General features: G+C 31.8%; 2 protein-coding genes across 2 annotated transcripts; both read left to right on the top strand.

Moving 5' to 3' along the window:
• The first annotated feature begins 3,509 nt into the window (after window positions 1-3,509).
• On the top strand, window positions 3,510-7,495 carry LOC102629779 (protein TONNEAU 1a). Its single transcript, XM_006485894.4, has 8 exons — window positions 3,510-3,777; window positions 4,258-4,390; window positions 5,147-5,235; window positions 5,336-5,458; window positions 6,212-6,339; window positions 6,472-6,497; window positions 6,580-6,739; window positions 7,266-7,495. The coding sequence occupies exons 1-8, from the start codon at window positions 3,691-3,693 to the stop codon at window positions 7,315-7,317; spliced, it is 798 nt and encodes a 265-aa protein (XP_006485957.1). The 5' UTR covers window positions 3,510-3,690; the 3' UTR covers window positions 7,318-7,495.
• A 530-nt stretch (window positions 7,496-8,025) lies between these two features.
• On the top strand, window positions 8,026-11,369 carry LOC102630068 (probable adenylate kinase 6, chloroplastic). The gene is made up of 4 exons (XM_006485895.3): window positions 8,026-8,885; window positions 9,618-9,758; window positions 10,381-10,653; window positions 10,928-11,369. The coding sequence occupies exons 1-4, from the start codon at window positions 8,523-8,525 to the stop codon at window positions 11,069-11,071; spliced, it is 921 nt and encodes a 306-aa protein (XP_006485958.1). The 5' UTR covers window positions 8,026-8,522; the 3' UTR covers window positions 11,072-11,369.
• Window positions 11,370-17,189: the final 5,820 nt, after the last annotated feature.

Raw genomic sequence — 17,189 nt, 5'->3', positions numbered from 1 at the left:
CGTCTTCATCGTAGTCGTTGCTACTCTATCCCGGCTGCCTCGACTGTTGCTGCTCTCTTGGCTGCGTCTCTTGGTCGTATTAAGAACATATATCAAAATTATATATATTCTACTACAAATTGACCAATTCAAATTAAGAACAATCTCGTGTCAAAATTTTTTAACTCATTTTTTCAAGGCACAACAAGGAATTTATAATCAATGCTATTTTATTATAACCAATTAATCAAATTGGCAAAATGAGTTTCTATTTTTTTGTTCCCAAGCTACAAACTATTTAAGTGATTTCGATTAAAAGTAAAGCTTTGAAATCTCTATTTCTCTCTAACAAGAAAATCCAAATTTTGCCTGAATCATTTTTATTAGTGTTAAAAATTGTATGTTTATTAAGGGATAAAAATGTTATTTTGTGCTATTAATATAATTTATATTTGTAATTGTCTAACATATTGTGAATTTCTAATTATTTTTCTAAATATTTGATTTTGTGTATTTTTGTGTGTTTATTAGGTAAAAATAATAATTTCATGCAAATTGAGGCTCCAAACAAATGTATGGATGTCAAATTTGGAATACGGAAGTTCGAGAAATTGTCATTGTTGAGGAGGAGCCGAGACGTTTGTTGTAAATTTTTATATTTTTACCATGGTAAATGTGGTAATTATAAAATTATAAGTTTTTATCATGTTAGATATGGTAATTGTTAGTGGAATTTGTTGGATATACTTGTGTGGATTAAGTTAGATTTATGTTTTATTAGTGAGATTATTATTGGGACAAATGTAAGGGTAAGATCTAATTAGATTTTTTTTATTTGTGTGGTGTAGATTTACCATGTATTAGTATAAATAGAGAGGGGGTGAACACACCTCTTCACACCTTCTCTTCTCTTCTTTCCCCCCAATTTTTTCTTTTCATATTTCTTTGTAATATATTTTCAATCAATAAATTAGTTTTATTTCAATTTTCAAATTACTTTTTTTTAATTATTTTTTTTTCAATTTTAATAATTTCCTTTATTTCAAAAATGTTTAACTAAATATTTATAGTTAAGGGAAAGTGAAATTTTTAGTAAAAAAATATGGTTAAATCAAATTCTATTTTTAATTTTATAAATTAAATTATTTTCTATTTAATTTTATCCATATTTTATATTTTGAAATTTTGATTTAGTGTAGACAAAAATGGAAATTTGGCACAATAAATTCTTAACATCTTAGTATAAAATATGGAAAATTGGTATTTTGATTTAGTGTAGACAAATTAAGTTTTGGCACATTAAATTCTTAATCCACAATAAAATAAATGGGAAAATAATTTTAATTTATACAATTAATCTTTTGGGAAATAAAATAAAAATAAAAAGAATTTGTTAAATTGTATTTATTACCAAGAGTGGATCCATAACCCTAACTAATTCAATTTTATACTTTTTCTTAAGTAAATTACATATTTATAAATTTTATTTTTATTTGGATAAACTTAAGTAAACAAATTAAATTCTTTTTCTGTGGATCGACCTTGGACTCACTGAGATATATTATAATTAAGCACTCTTATATCTGGGAGAAAATCAAACACTTTTAAGTCATGTCAATTTTCTCTCTGATAAAATGACATTTTTAGAGTGACAGTTGACAACAAACTCAAAATGTGCATCATCAACAAAATGGAATTTGCAATGAAACCACTACCATGGCAATGACAATGGTAAGACAACAATATCATATTTACATGCTCTAAAAAATAATTACTCAAATTACTTAAAAATTTACTCAAATTAGTTAAACAATTACTTTTTAACTATAAGTATGATTTAAATGTTTAGTGAAAACTATTTTTGAAAACAATACTACTGAAAACATATTATCTGTTTTTATCATTTTTAGTTATGTCTATCGAATGCATATTACTGTTTTCAGTTTTAAAATATAGGATATAGAAAATGACACCAAATGCATACTGAAATTCAAAATATAGCAACTGCAAAACACGATTTCATTCTCATTTCCGTTTTTAAAAAAATACAAATTCATAAACAATACCGAACATGCCCTAACTTGTTCCATTTGGTAATTTCACAAGAAATAAAATTGAAATTTTGGAAATGGGGGTACAAAAGGCTCTATAAGATTATGAAAGGAGAACCCAGTTGCAGTGTTTCCCAAGTGGGTCAAGCTTTAACAATTCAACGACTCTGTTGAGCTCTATTCACTATTGGCGTTAACATCCCTCGAAATCTCTTTTAAAACCCCCTTTTTATTGAAATCACTGAAATAACCTAATACAAATTAATTAATTTCTTATTTTAATGAAATTTTAATTATAGTTAGATAAATTATGCTTCTAACATATTTTTCACACCTACTCCCATCAGGCAACAACGATTCTGCATAACCTACTTAAGCATACATATTGATATATTATGTCAGTAAAGACTTAGTGGAGAAAATTATAAGAGTTTAGAGTTATGAAGATTGAAAATATATATAAGAAAAAATTTAAGATAAATATAATGTTTTATGATTAGTATGCAATTTGAAAAGAAATTTTTTTGGATAAAATTATATGAGTAGATATTTAATTTTAATATATAGATTTATATTTTATCAATTAAACAAATGTATTTTAGGAAATAATATTCAAAAAGGGGTGTTATAAGAATTTTAGGGTGTAAAAGGCTCCACTCTACAAAAAAAAAATCCAATTGATAATTGAGAAAGTAAATAGAATTAAGTATTTTTGACAAAAATATTACATAAATCTTTTTCATTTTTTTAGCACTTAGAATATCTTATTGATGTTATAATTTTAGTTATATATATTAAAATTTTTAACTAAGTGTCTATGATAGGGCATGTTTTGAGTTTTTATTGGCGGGGCTGTATTCTGAATCTGATAATCTCGTTAAAATTGAACGTCGATAAGTATCTTGTTGCACACCAATTCAATAAAAATAAATATGGATCTCTATTAGAAGTTTGTATTCATTTTCTCATATCAACTGTCGGAGGCCTATTAAAAAAAAACACTTGAAAACATATGGTAAACAGAGGTGAGACTTGTGCCTACACCCAAGAAAATACATTTACTCACCCATATTTTTGGAATGGAGAATACTATTAAGTTTATGAGAACCCAAAATAATTTAATTCATAGGTCTAATTAAGTGTCTTAAAGGTACTGTATTTCCTTGTTCGAGCTCTTTTAGATAGTTAAATTTTATTAATTTTAATTGAATTTCTGAACACATGAAATTACTCCAGGCCGGGGCGTACGTAGACGTGGCTAAGGTTACCATAGCGAAATAGACAATCAATAGTAAGGAAAGACAGTGACCGCGACCGCGGTCTGTAAGGGAAGATAGCTCAATTCTCAAAGGCTCAAAACATTATCTATTAATTTAATCCCAGCGAAATTCGAATTTTAAAAACAGTGGACCCACAACTCAACGGCGCAGATCCTACCTACAAAACCATCAAGGGGACCCCACTATTTCACCAACAAAAAAAAAACCCATAATTACACCCATCTCCTTTGCCGGAGAGTAATTTTACAAACAGAGCACCTCTCTGTAGTACTTCGTTGGTTTCTCCTCTATCAAAGTCTCAATTTCTCGTACACAAACAGCGGAAGCAAAAACTGAGAGAGAGAGAGAGAGAGAGAGAGAGAGAGAGAGCTTATTCAAAAATGGACGATTATACGCGAGAAATGATGGACCTCAAAACCCTAGTCACCAGAACGCTAGAGAAGAAAGGTGTCCTCGCTAAGATCCGGGTACGAATTTATCCAACTACCCCTTTTATCTTCTTCATTTCCCCTTAGTTATCGCGAATAATTGATTTAGAAAAAAGTGAAGAAATTCGAAATTAGTTCAGCTTCTGTTTTACGTCGGATCTGGTGCAATGCAGTAATTTTGATTTTTTTATTTTTATTTTTGTGCGTGTTTTAGATCTTATCTGCGTCGTGTGGTTAATTTTCTTAATAGGAAATTGAAGAGAAATTGGGGCTTTTGAAGTTAAAGTTAGATGGATTTATGGCTAGTTGGTGTTATCTTGAAGATCATAACTCTAACTAGATTGATGGGGTTATGCCCAAAATTTTAATTTTTTCGCTTCAATTTTCAGATAATTAAAGCTCATTTGAATTTTTGGGGTTTTCTTGCTGTTCGGTGAATATTGCTAATTGTAGCAAAGTCTTTCCCTTTAATTCAATTTTTGTGCCTTTTTAACTGACTCAAATCGGTCTGTTTCCTAGGCTGAACTCAGGGCCAGTGTCTTTGAGGCAATTGAAGAGGAGGATCGCGTAATTGAGAAAGATGAAGGTCTGCCTCCTGCATTATTGGGTAGCTGCAATGATCGTGCCAAACAACTTCATGCCTCTCCTTCAGGTCACCTCGTTAAAATGAATATTGGTCTCTATATTTCACAGTTGAAAGAGTTTCCCTTCTTAGGCTGGGAATTATTCTCTGCTCTTATTGGTTTGCTGTTTGTTTGGGTTTCTGGTTACTAATATTCTTTTTAATTTAGTGTTTAAACCTTCATTTCCTTTGTTGCATTCATTAGTAGGCTGGTTATGGGCCACCTCCAGAGTAACTTAGTATACCTTGAATGATAAAGATAAGATTAACAAATCAGTTTCGCCTTTCCTTTTATTAGTCCCCCCCCCCCCCCCCAAAAAAAAGAAAAAGAAAAAGAAAAAAGAAGCAAATTTAGATACTAAAATTATTTTTGTTGAAATTTTCTGTTTTCAAGAGTCTAGTGTCTTTGAGTACAACTAGAACTGATGATCTTGTGGACTGCTCTGATTCTTATAGCCATGTTCTTCTGGATGTTACTTCAGTATCAAGAATATTAGTATTATTGAGGCTTCACCAACTGCATTAGACAAGTATCTAACTAGATTGTACTTCTTTGACATGTCTAATGCTCTTTCATGTCAGTTCTCCATTGATTTTGTTTGTACTTAGCATTAAATAATTTAAATTGTTGTTAAAGCACTTAAATATTGCAGTGGTTATTTATATATATGAGCATGCGTGCTTCTGTGCAGTTATGATGTTGAGAGTGCATCAAGATCTTATTTCTTTTTTACATCTTCCTGCCATTGTCTAATTTTCTTTGCATATATGACTTTCGAAGTGCAGGAAGGCTGCTAACTGCTTTAATATGTGAGTACTTAGACTGGGCTCAACTAAACCACACAATGAAAGTATATCTGCCAGAGTGTAATTTGGTAATTAAGTAACTTTCAATCTATAGACTTAATTACGCTTACTTTTTAACAATAAGTTCTTGTTAAGTTGCTTATGTTTGGTTGATTGGTCACATTGCAGCAAAAAGATGCTTGGAAAGCTGAATTGAAAGAGTTTAGTAGCAAGAATGGTTACGATCTTAATAAAAATGGTGATAGTGCTCCTTTGCTGTTGGATGTTCTTGAAGGATTCTTGAAGTTTGAGGTATGGTATCAGATCCTTTTCTTGTTCTAGATTCTCCAAGCTTCAGATATCATGGAACTTGTCCTGAAATTTGAAGCCTTACATTATGATGGTATCTTTATCATTTGGGTTTCATTTACTCATTGGATTGGTTTCATCTACACGTTATATGTGCTATGTGCCTCTTGATTACTGTATGAATATGTGTTGTTTTTTATAAAAGCGTGTTCGGTTTGAGTTTGAGATATTATGCTGAGCAGTAAATGCTTTCTGTTCTAGTGAAATGCTGCAAACATTGCTGAGTGCAAAATTTGAGGCTGGCCATATGCTATATATTACCCTGTTAAAATTTTGTTATAACTCTGGAAGTATGGTAGTTGGGTTAGCAGACTCATTAGATAATAAGAAACCTTCACTATTTGCCTGTTCTTGCATTTTATATTGCTTGTTTTCATGTTATGAAAATCCAGGGAAATAAAGCTCCTTCTACGTTTTTTCACAAAGTTTAGTTGGAATGTTACATATGATTCGAAGCTTGTTTTAAAATTTTTCACAAAGTTTAGTTGGAATGTATTATATATGATTTCCCTCTAGAGCAGGTGTGGCTTTGTAGAACTGCAATGTTTAGACTGCATGCAAGCATGAATTATAATGAATAATATCTTGTTATGGGATTATGACCTATGCCATGTTATCTTACTTCATAATGAGATCTTTTCCACTTTTCGAGTATTTCCTTGCAATAAGGCGTGAATAAACATTATGTTTTCGCAGAATTCCTCCCAAGCAAGGATTACTGGAAGGAGACAACCTGACTCCGAGTCCATGTCCCATTTTGAGTCAAGGAACGCACGGAGACCTTCGTCCTCTTCTGTTGCTGGGGGCTTACCTCCATTGGGAAGGTGCTGGACAAAACCTCTCCTTTTCCCATTTTTTCATTTCTTTTACTTTTGTTTTTCAGTTTTTCCCTCTTTTTAATGCCTTTTATATGTGTATAATTGACATGTTTTGTTTTGTTGGAACACATCTAATAGGCCGATTCCTGCTTCCCAGGCTTCTGGTAAATTCTTAATTTTAGTGTATTATCTGTTCTATATTCTGGTTGCTTGCTGTTTATTAATGTAATTCTTTTTGCCTCTTAGATAGGAGAGCAGCAGGGTCTTCCATGTCTGCTTACAGGAAAGATGAGTACAATTGGAGATATGACAGCGATGAGCTTTCAGATGATGTAGTCCGAGCATCAGCTGCATTGGAAAACCTTCAGTTGGACAGAAAAGCTCGAAACCTAACTACGTCTTGGCGGTATGTATTTCACTCACTCTGATCCAAAATTTTCATTCTGATATTATTTATTTATTTAATTAATCGTTAGTTCTTCCAGGGCTGTGAGCTTAAGGATCTTCTGACAGATAGTTTAGCGTAGTCTTGCTAGCAGGGTTAGTTTCACAAGTTGAATTGCTCCATTTGCTTGCTACCACACAGGCAAGGCTCATGAAAGTGCATAGGTGTAGCTTATATGGGTTGCAGGTCTTTATAGGTTTACTTTTTAAAGTGGATTTTGTAATATTCGTGGCCTGTAATCGCTAACTTGTAGCGAAATCCTAACCTTAGGGCAAGGAGGTGGTTGGGTTTAGATGCCCTATCAAGATGGTTCTCCAGTTGGTGTCGTAATTTAACATCAGTGCTACCATCTGCTTGCTTTCTTATATATGGTTTCCTTGTCTGTTTTGTCCATGATAACCTCAACAATTATTGATCATTATATGTTTTTGCAAGGGTTCGACATAAACTTTTTTTTTTTAATTTTCAAGCGGGATTTTGGTTGCAGGCATGCTGGTGATGGAATGAGTGACGATGATGGGCGGCCCGATCATATGTAGCCAAAGAATGCCCGTTGTACTACCGCACGTGTAGTTTAGTGTGTATTTTTAATCTTCAGTTATCAATGTTTTGTAACCATCAAATCAAATGAGGGTAGTATTGTTTGTAAGGGTTTTTTTTTTTTTTCTAACACATTTTCTGATGTGATTTAGTTGTTTTATCTGGGCTTTCGCTGTGTTTTTTGTCTTTTCCTCACCCCCCCCCCCCCACCCCCACACACACACACAAAAAAACACGCCCACACCCACACCCGAACCCGACCCACCATCTGATCTGGGATCGTTAATTAAAAATCGATGATTGTTCCCTTTTAAGTCCTGATTTGATTTATAAATTGTTCTAAAAGGTTTGATTGGAAGAACAGATGGGATGGAAAATTCACCCAGCTCATTCATTGATATGTTTCACTTCATTGATTGATAGATAGCATCTGTAATTTGACCTGGTAAATGATAAGATTATCAACTGTTGATTTCTTTTTGTAGTAAGTACCCGTAGGGTGTTTGCAGCACCTGTCACAATTTTTGTTATTAGTAACAATTTTCATTCTTCTTTTAGGTTGTACCAACAAGCGTAAGACAAAAAAGATGTGATGTTGTTACCAATAACCTTAACCAAAAAATGCGAATGTGACGGGGGTAGGCGATAGCCGATGCCTAAGTTGATGTAGGCGGATTCATTCGGTATGGAGTCAGCCAGCTGGGCCGAAAGATGAACGAATATTCACTGGGAATATTGTTGGCTGCTGATTGCCCTTTGACTCACGCACTACTATAATTAGCGGATTTCACACCGTTGTGGCCTTCGACAAATGACTTGTACAAACGTAGTCAATGAGCCTTGCCCTAACCAAAAGCTTGCGTTGAAAGTACAGAACAGAAGCTGTCAAGTTGAGAAGAAAGAATCAAAGAAAGAAGATCCTCTAGAACAAATTGGAAATTGAAAAATTAAAGCGCTCGTGGGCAAATTCAAACGTCGATTTCGATTCACGTGTCTCTACTCCGCTCCTCGCTCGAAGGACCCAAGGCCAAAATACCAAAAAACTTAAAATAAATAAATAAATAAAAATCAAACCAGAGACCTTCAAAATTTCAAATCCAAACCGAAGCTTCCTCTTCTGGGTCAAGAAGAGACCCATTCAAAATCACCGCCATCTCTCTCTCTCTCTCTCTTTCTCTCTCTCTCTCACAGTGGAGAATACGACATGTCGGTATTAAGCCGTGTTTGGAGAGCGAGAGGCTCTACGGCGGCGACGACAACGACGACGTCTTTGCAGACACTAATATTCCTGTCTCGTGCGCTCTCAACTTCTTGTGAAAATACCGGAATCGACCCCAAAGCAAAAGCAGGAGCAGCGGCGGCGCTGCCGCTTAATAATAATAATAGTAAGAAGAAGAAAGAGGGGAAGGGCGAGGGCAAACATGTCCAGTGGGTTTTTCTGGGCTGCCCAGGCGTGGGCAAAGGTACTTATGCTTCTAGGCTGTCGAATTTGTTGGGAGTTCCTCACATCGCCACCGGTGATCTCGTTCGCGACGAGCTCGCTTCCTCGGGCCCACTCTCCTCTCAGGTCTCTTTCTCCCAATTGAGTTAGTTATTTGATTATGTGCAAGTTCTTCACAAATGAAATGATATATTCCAATTGACACAAAAAAAAAAAAGATTGACTGAAATTGCTAATCATAATTCAATTTAGTTAGTTAAAGTTGTTGGAGCTTCTAAACTTAGAGGGAAGGTAGGTCCCGAGTAAGGCAATCCTTGGCACTGCAGTTTTAAGTTAAAGTAAGCTGAAATAAAAGTTAAGTTAATAATGTGCAGTAAATATTGTTTTTAAGTAATAATTTTGACAAAAATAATTAAGATATCATAAGTTTTTATTTTAATTAGTTGGGAATCAAATTGATTTTGCTTTCAAGCCATATTAATTCTTGTTTATCAAAAAAAAAAAATTTAGTGCGATACCTTTTAAGCTTCAGTTGCCGAACCTTACTAAACAGGACCCAAGTGTCTTAGCTAAACCTAAAATCTAACCTGGCTTTAATAAATGTGAAATTTAGCTCCTACAATCCAAAATGATAATTTCAACTTCATTTTAGCACTATCTGTAGGATGCATTGTGTATTTAGTGGACCAATAAAATCTTTAGGCTATGTATAATGTGATTAAACCGTATCTTTGCATGGCAATGATGGATTGAGTTGATGCTTTTCAGGTTCAAAAACCAGCAATTTGAGGTTCCATGCTGTTTTTCATTTTCTTTTCTGGGTTCTGTTAACATGTATTTATTCTTCCTGTTTTGCAGCTCGATGAGATTGTTAGTCAGGGAAAGTTAGTTTCTGATGAAATTATAATAAATTTATTGTCCAAGCGTCTTGAAGCTGGAGAAGCTAAGGGTGAAGCTGGGTTTATTCTTGATGGTTTTCCTCGAACTGTAAGACAGGCGGTCGGTACTTCCTGGGATCAACTTCTGAGATATTGAAAATTAACTTGTCTATCTATATGCTAGTTTGCTGAATATAGTTTAAATGTCAAGAACTGACTGACAAAAATTGCAAATGAGTGATTTTTCTGCTAATATATGGATGCTGTGGTCAAATTAATCAATTGCAACACTTAATTGTCTGTCTTCAAGTAAACAAATACAAAAATATTCCCGATGTACTGCTATCGGCACTATTTTTCCCACAATTATTCGCTAATTTTAATGGCTGCGCCAGTAACTGTGTTGTAATGTACTGTTCAATTGTCTTCATATTTTCCTTAATTGTTTGTTAGCAACAAGTTAAGTAGGCTTAAAGTGGCTTCATCTAAACCTAAAACTTTGGTGGTATTATAGGAAAAATACATATATTTAGTCAACATATCCTGAATTCTGTGGATGCCATGAAGTAAACCTTTGGATTATTGAACATGCTTGACTAGTAACTTCTGATGGTAAAACACCATTGGCCAAGGCATATTAGATTTTGGAAATATCATTCTCTAGTCCCATTGTTTCTTCCCTTTTTGTGCCTCCGAGATCCAACCTGTATATATTTGTTTGTGTTTTGGTTGTTTCCTCCCAGGAAATATTGGAGGGAGTGACTGACATTGACTTGGTGATTAACCTAAAGCTTCGAGAGGAGGCATTGCTTGCAAAATGCCTCGGAAGAAGAATATGTAGTGAATGTGGAGGAAACTACAACGTTGCCTGTATTGACATCAAGGGTGAAAATGGGAACCCTGGAATGTACATGGGTCCACTTCTTCCCCCACCACATTGTGCATCAAAGCTTATCACTCGTTCTGATGACAAAGAAGAAGTTGTTAGAGAGCGACTTCGCATATATAATGAGAAGGTATTCTCCAATCTCCATTGTTCCATGATGCTTTTTAGTTCTTCATTCTTTAGGGATGTACTTGAATATTACTTAAGGCCACTTTTATGTATTCCAACATTTTGAAATATGCGCTATTAAGGCTAGACAACTAAACTATATAAGAGATGTCTTTCCGTTTACTTTTAATGTGCGATGCACTTAGCTACATGGCACATTTTCGATCAGAATATTAAGTAATCTACATTTTTGGTTCAATGGGTAACATGCTTGGTGAATTATCTGGAACCTGCAGAGTCGACCTGTGGAGGAGTTCTACCGTAGACGTGGCAAGCTATTAGAGTTTGATCTTCCAGGTGGAATTCCAGAATCATGGCCGAAGTTGCTTCAAGCTCTAAATCTTGAAGATCCCGAGGATAAGCAGTCTGCGGCAGCATGAGTTTTTAGAATTCTGTACTATATTATTTACAAGGTAAACTAGATCATTCTTTGCATGTATGGGATGTGCATGCGTATTTATTTTATGATTTGAAAGAGCAAAAAGAACATTTATTTGCAATAAGTGGAAAGAATTCTGCTTGTTTATGCGTAATCTCCCTTTTGGGGATCTCTAGATTACAGGGTATGATGTAATAGAGCAAAGATGATGTCTTGTTATTGTTGGTAATGATATCTTGGCTGACAGAGCTTTAGCTCGTTCATTTTATGTATGGAAAGTATTTATAGTTCCCATCCAATTGTTGTATATTTTGATTTTGAATCTGTGTATAAGGTGATTGTTGTAAGATTCCATATGCAGCAACGGATTAAAGAGAGTTTTTTGTTTGGTATCAAAATACCTCTTTGTTAACTTGTTATATAATTATACGAATCCTGAGAATGTGGAGTTTTCGGATGAAAGTACGGGGAAATTTTACACATTGCCTGTACATCAATTCTTCCTTTTAGGAGTATTCTTAGAAAAAGAAGGGGCTTCTTTTTCTATTGATGATTCAGTTTCATGGTTATGGTTTCACTTCTGCTCTTGAATATACAAGTCCATTTGGGTTTCTAGGCTAATTATATTGCTACTTCTGTATGTATCATGGTTCTCGTGCGGCTATTTACTGTCACCACCGCTGTCTATAAAATCTAATGAGGTTTCATGCTGTTGGTGGACTTGTAGTGCTAGCGAAGCTAGATGAACTCTTTTCCTTTTGCAGCCTCAAATGGTTGAAGTATGGATCAAGTTAATTCCATTAGTCATTGAGCTGCCAGTGGTGATGAAGAAAAGATTAGGTATTTCAGAGAACACATTGCCCTTTTTCTAACTCCTAAGATGGTGAAAAGCTGAAATGATTGAATGTTTATTTAAGTCTATCTCTTGTTAATGTGAACCTGAATCATTGATTAAATTTGGTAGAAATCTCGGAAATAAAATAAGAGCACTGTCTTTGCAAACAAGATATTTAGTCTCATTGATTTTTTTTTTTAAAAAAAAAACAAACAAACAATTTTTTCTCCCGGGTTCAGTTTGGGCCCAAATAGGGAATTAAGGGTGTTGTTGTCTAAATGGTGTTAATTAAAGTGAGATATTTACATGAATGAATTTTTAGCTGTATTCTTGGAATTGTTATTTATTAAGTGTAATTTGTAAGTGTAGTATGGCATGATTCTCCGAAGCATATAATAATCTTTTTTTTTTTCAAATGAATTTTTTAAGAAATTATTATATGAAAATTTCATATCTTGGTCACATTTCTTAAGCTTCTGCCATACAAGATATTTGATTCTGTAGAATGACTACTGATAAAGCTTGTCGGTCGCAGCACCCACATTCTCTTTTGAAAGCTCAATTATACTCTTAAAATTTATTGTTTCTAATTCGGAATTTATGATATATTATGTAATGTACATAAATATGATTAGCGAGGGAAAAAAAAAAAACTTGAGAGTGTAACTAAAAATTTAAGATTTGTAAAAGATATCTAAACATTGGTCGCATCTTTGACATGCCGGTCAATTCTAGCAAAGCAGAATCATCTTTCAGCCTAACGTTAGGTGGCCGGATAATTCGGCCATTGTGATATTTTTCTACAGTAAGGCAGAGCCACTGAAGGGAGCCGGAAAATGGCATGTCAAATTTGTCATCGGAAGAAAAATGGTGAGGTGGGTGGTGTGTTTCTCATTTGAGAGTTAGCATTCTGTCTATCACAATCATAAATGTTGAAATTGGGCCAACCGGCATGAGAGAAACGAGAGGGACTCCTCCTCATTTTTGGCTTTTATATATGTGATGTATAAAAATTTCCAAAATGGGAGCTTGATTTGATAATGACATGCACAAGGGCTAGGAGAGTAGGAGTAGAACAGCTGCATATATATGAGACAAAAGTCGGCTTCTCCATTTTGCTTTTCATTACAACAACAAGAAGAGGTTGTTTGTTTTTAGGTTTGAAGACTTAATATGATTCAATTTTAAATTATTCATGGAAAATATTAAAGTCGCAAATTTTTGGTATTAGATTATTTTCTACAAATTGACGTGACGAAATAATCTTGATTGGATGAAAACACAAAATAACTTTGGTAAATTGTGTGAGTCATGTGTTATTTTCATCTAATCATTGTTGTTATATGTGTGTATCAATTTGTAAAAATAATTTATGCTGTGTGTTTGTGACTTTAGCATTACTATATTTACAAGTGTGTGTGAAATCATTAATATTTATGTTTGTATTAGATGTTATAAATGATACAAATAACCATATTATTCATATTTATATTTTTAAATGCATTCTTACTTCAAACTACTAAAAGAAGGAAACTATATAAAATTACTTTTAGAAAAATATTTAAACACCTCATAAACTATTTCGTCTTAAAATATTACTTATTTGATGCATTAGTAATCTACATGAAACAAAAAATGCTTCCTAAAAAGGTTTTGCTGCTTCTTGTTTGTTGTGCTTTTGGATTTTGCTTTTTTTTTTATAACATTAAAAAAATTTGAATAAAAAGTCAGGGACTTATTAGCCCTTATTCACTCTCTAAAACTTAAAACAACTTGAATTTTGAGTGAAGCAAAACATCAAGAGCATAATTAAGACCATTTCTATTGTTGAAAGTTTTGAAACAAGATATTATTTGTCGAAGTTTAAAATACGATGCCAATATATAGTCCAAATTAAAAAAAAAAAACCCGAATCAATTAGGGTATATTTGGTAACTTTTTAATTAGTATTTTTGGCTCTTATTTTAAAAAGGAGAATGATGTTTTTGATGTGATGTTTTTAAAATGAAAATTTATTTGGTGGTTTGTTTTCAAAACAGAATATGAAAATAAAAACACAAAAATATATTTGGTTGTCTGTCTGAAAATGTAAAATAATAAAAATGTGTTTGGTTATTTTTCTGAAAATATAAAATTTTATAGAATTTTTTATAAAATAATTTTCTTCAATTTCTATACATTTTATATTTTGTTATTATGATTTTAATCAAAATGAAATCAAATTTCATACGGCAATAATAATTTTTAAAAAACTCTCTCATAATTTATTAAGTTTAAAAATTAAAATAAAATGAAAAAGTAAAATAATATATGTAGCATATAACAAAAAAAATTCATACTACAATTATATTTATTATAGACATTTAAGTAGTTCATTTGTGCTAATTATATTTTACAACCTAAAATATAAAGAATATAAGGGTACAAAATATTTGCATCCAAAGCATGCCTAAATATCTACATCTATCCCTTTCAACATGAAAGTTGTCACCTACAAATAAAGCAAAAAAAAAAAAAATAGCTATATGATATTTAATAATAACAACAATAATAATAATAATCATAGGATAAGAAACTCAAATATAATAGAAAATCATATAAAATTTTAATGAACAATAAAAAAATCATAAAAGAAAAAAGAAAGTAACTTGATCTTGGCTACATTTGAAGATAGGGGTGGGCAAACCCAATCCAACCTAATTGATCCAACCCAACCCAATTTAATTTTGACCGGTTGAGTGGATTATTATGAATTAATTGGGTCAATTTTTTCGAACCCAATCAATAATTGAGTTGGATTGGATCAATTATGATGAACCCATGTAACCCAACCCAACCCATATAAATAATAATAACAAGAAGAAGAAGATAATTTTCAATTGCAAAATTCTAAAAATTGAAACGACTAATCTATAATTTTAACCTCTTTTTATTTATTTTTTTATAAAAGAGATTATTTTGTTCTTATATCTACTGCTCACTATTTTGTTCTTGTATCTACTGCTCTAGACTCTAATTCCAAAACTAAGGTACTTTTCTGTTTTGTTCATTTTATATTCTTTTAGTTTTCTTTATCAAATACTAGATAGTGAATAAAATTTTCATAATATAATATTTTTATATTTAATTTCAATAAGTTTTATTTCAACTTCCATATCTTTTTTTTTATTTATTTTTTTAATATTAATTTAACTTTAAATTTTCAACCCAAATCAACCTAACCTAACCCAACCCAACTTGATAATTTAAGGGTTGGATTGAATTGGATTGAATATATTTATTTAATTGGGTTGGGTTGAGTTTATCTCAACCCATTCAATAATAAGTTGGGTTAGGTTTTTGCAAACCCTATCCAACTCAATCCATACCCACCCCTAGTTGAAGAGATAAAAGACTCTGAGTTTTTACAATTGAAGAAAAAAAAAGATAGAAATAAGGGTCCCTCTATGATGCTGTAATTATTTTACAGCATTAATAGTGTAAGCAATATTAACCATTAGATTTAATCAATAGTGTACATTATATTTATTAATAAAAAAATAACATAACCGGTTAACAGGGGTGAACTGTTGGATCGTGGAGTTGGTAGAAGTATGCGAAATTTCAATGACGACCCCTAGAGTTATAAAAATTCCCACATGTTTCACTTGAATAACATATTTCGTTTAATAACACAAAATTCAATCAAATATATGATTTCAATGAAATATATGAACATGCATATGAAACCCACATTCATAGAAATGTTTCATTAGACTTTTAAAGTTTATCTTACCTATGTATCCTAAACCATTCATGATCAACTTTTCGTAATTTTATTAAATAGAAATTTCAAGCAAAACAAGAAAGAGTGACAATATGTAATTAATTTGAAGATTTAATGTAAAACTCACAATTGTTAAAATAGTGCTTAAATTATGTCATTAATGTTATAAGATAATTTGATTATCATGTAACCAAACTAATTTCAAAATTTATTTTGAAAGCATGCAAAACTAATTTCAAAATCTATTTTGAGAGCATGCAAATGGATGTAGTCTCTACTATGTGATTTTTTTATTCTAATTTATGGCCATGGAAGAGAATTGGAAGATCCATATTTGTCCAATAGTGAAATATAAATAATAGCCCGTCAATTTCTCATGTAGTATATTTCATTGGCTTATTAGCTTACAAAACTATATGAAAGTGTTAAAAATTGGACTACTGCATGAAATATCATGTGATATATTTCATTTGACCTTAGATTAATTAAATGCCTATAAATGGTTTACAACATTAATCTAAAAATTAATTTTCACTGATATTTATATGTGACATATCAATTCATAATATATCAGGGTAATTACGATTTTAATTTCCCTTCTATTAATAAATAGGGGTAGATAGAAGTACTCAATATGTGTGTGTGGGTATCAATTCATGTCTTAATGAATACAAGAAAAATCACATCTACTAACTTAACATATGTCTTATATGTCTTTCTATAATAGTTTTTGTAAAATATATTTTATTTGCTATACTTTGGAAGACATGCAGTATATTATTTTATAATTCGTTTTGTAATTTACAGAAAACGTGTTTAACATGTTTTAACTTTTATTACTATCAAATAGATTCTGTTTAATACATTTTATAATTTGATTTAAGGTTTAGGCTCACCAAACATATATTACACCTGTACTATTAAAATGAAAATGAAAATAGGGGCTACAAAATGATACTGAACATACCTTAAGTTACTTGGAGTGTCAGTTTAGAAATAAGTATCACTGTAGGCTTAAATTTATGGAACAACTTTTCAAGACTGTTGGTCTTCCTCCATTAGCTTAATTTAGGTCTATATTTCTATTTTTTTAAATGGTGCAAGATGATGATGATGATGAAATTGTGCTATCTGTAATGATGCACCTTCGTATTCAATAAGAACCATATGCATATTCAACAGTGAAAATATGATAACTCTATCGTAATTTGATCATATTACAATACAATTGATTACTAAAAAACGTCTTTATATTTTTTATTACATTTTACATTAAAGTTGTGGCACATTATAAATGCAAAGCTTAATGTTTAATAACATAACACTTCAACAAAATCAACATCTTAAGTATGATGTATGATATAGAATATTGAAATAGTTATACCTAACACTCACAACAATTTATAAAAATTTATAGTGTTTTATTTACAATATCTTTTCTAATTATATATGTATTAATATCTATCTTAAAGTCAAATTTTAATCCATCGGAATAGATTAATAATAACTTAACATTAA

This window comes from Citrus sinensis, chromosome 4, assembly GCF_022201045.2.
Source record: "Citrus sinensis cultivar Valencia sweet orange chromosome 4, DVS_A1.0, whole genome shotgun sequence".
NCBI lineage: Eukaryota > Viridiplantae > Streptophyta > Magnoliopsida > Sapindales > Rutaceae > Citrus > Citrus sinensis.
This window is presented reverse-complemented; position numbering and strand designations above follow the sequence as displayed.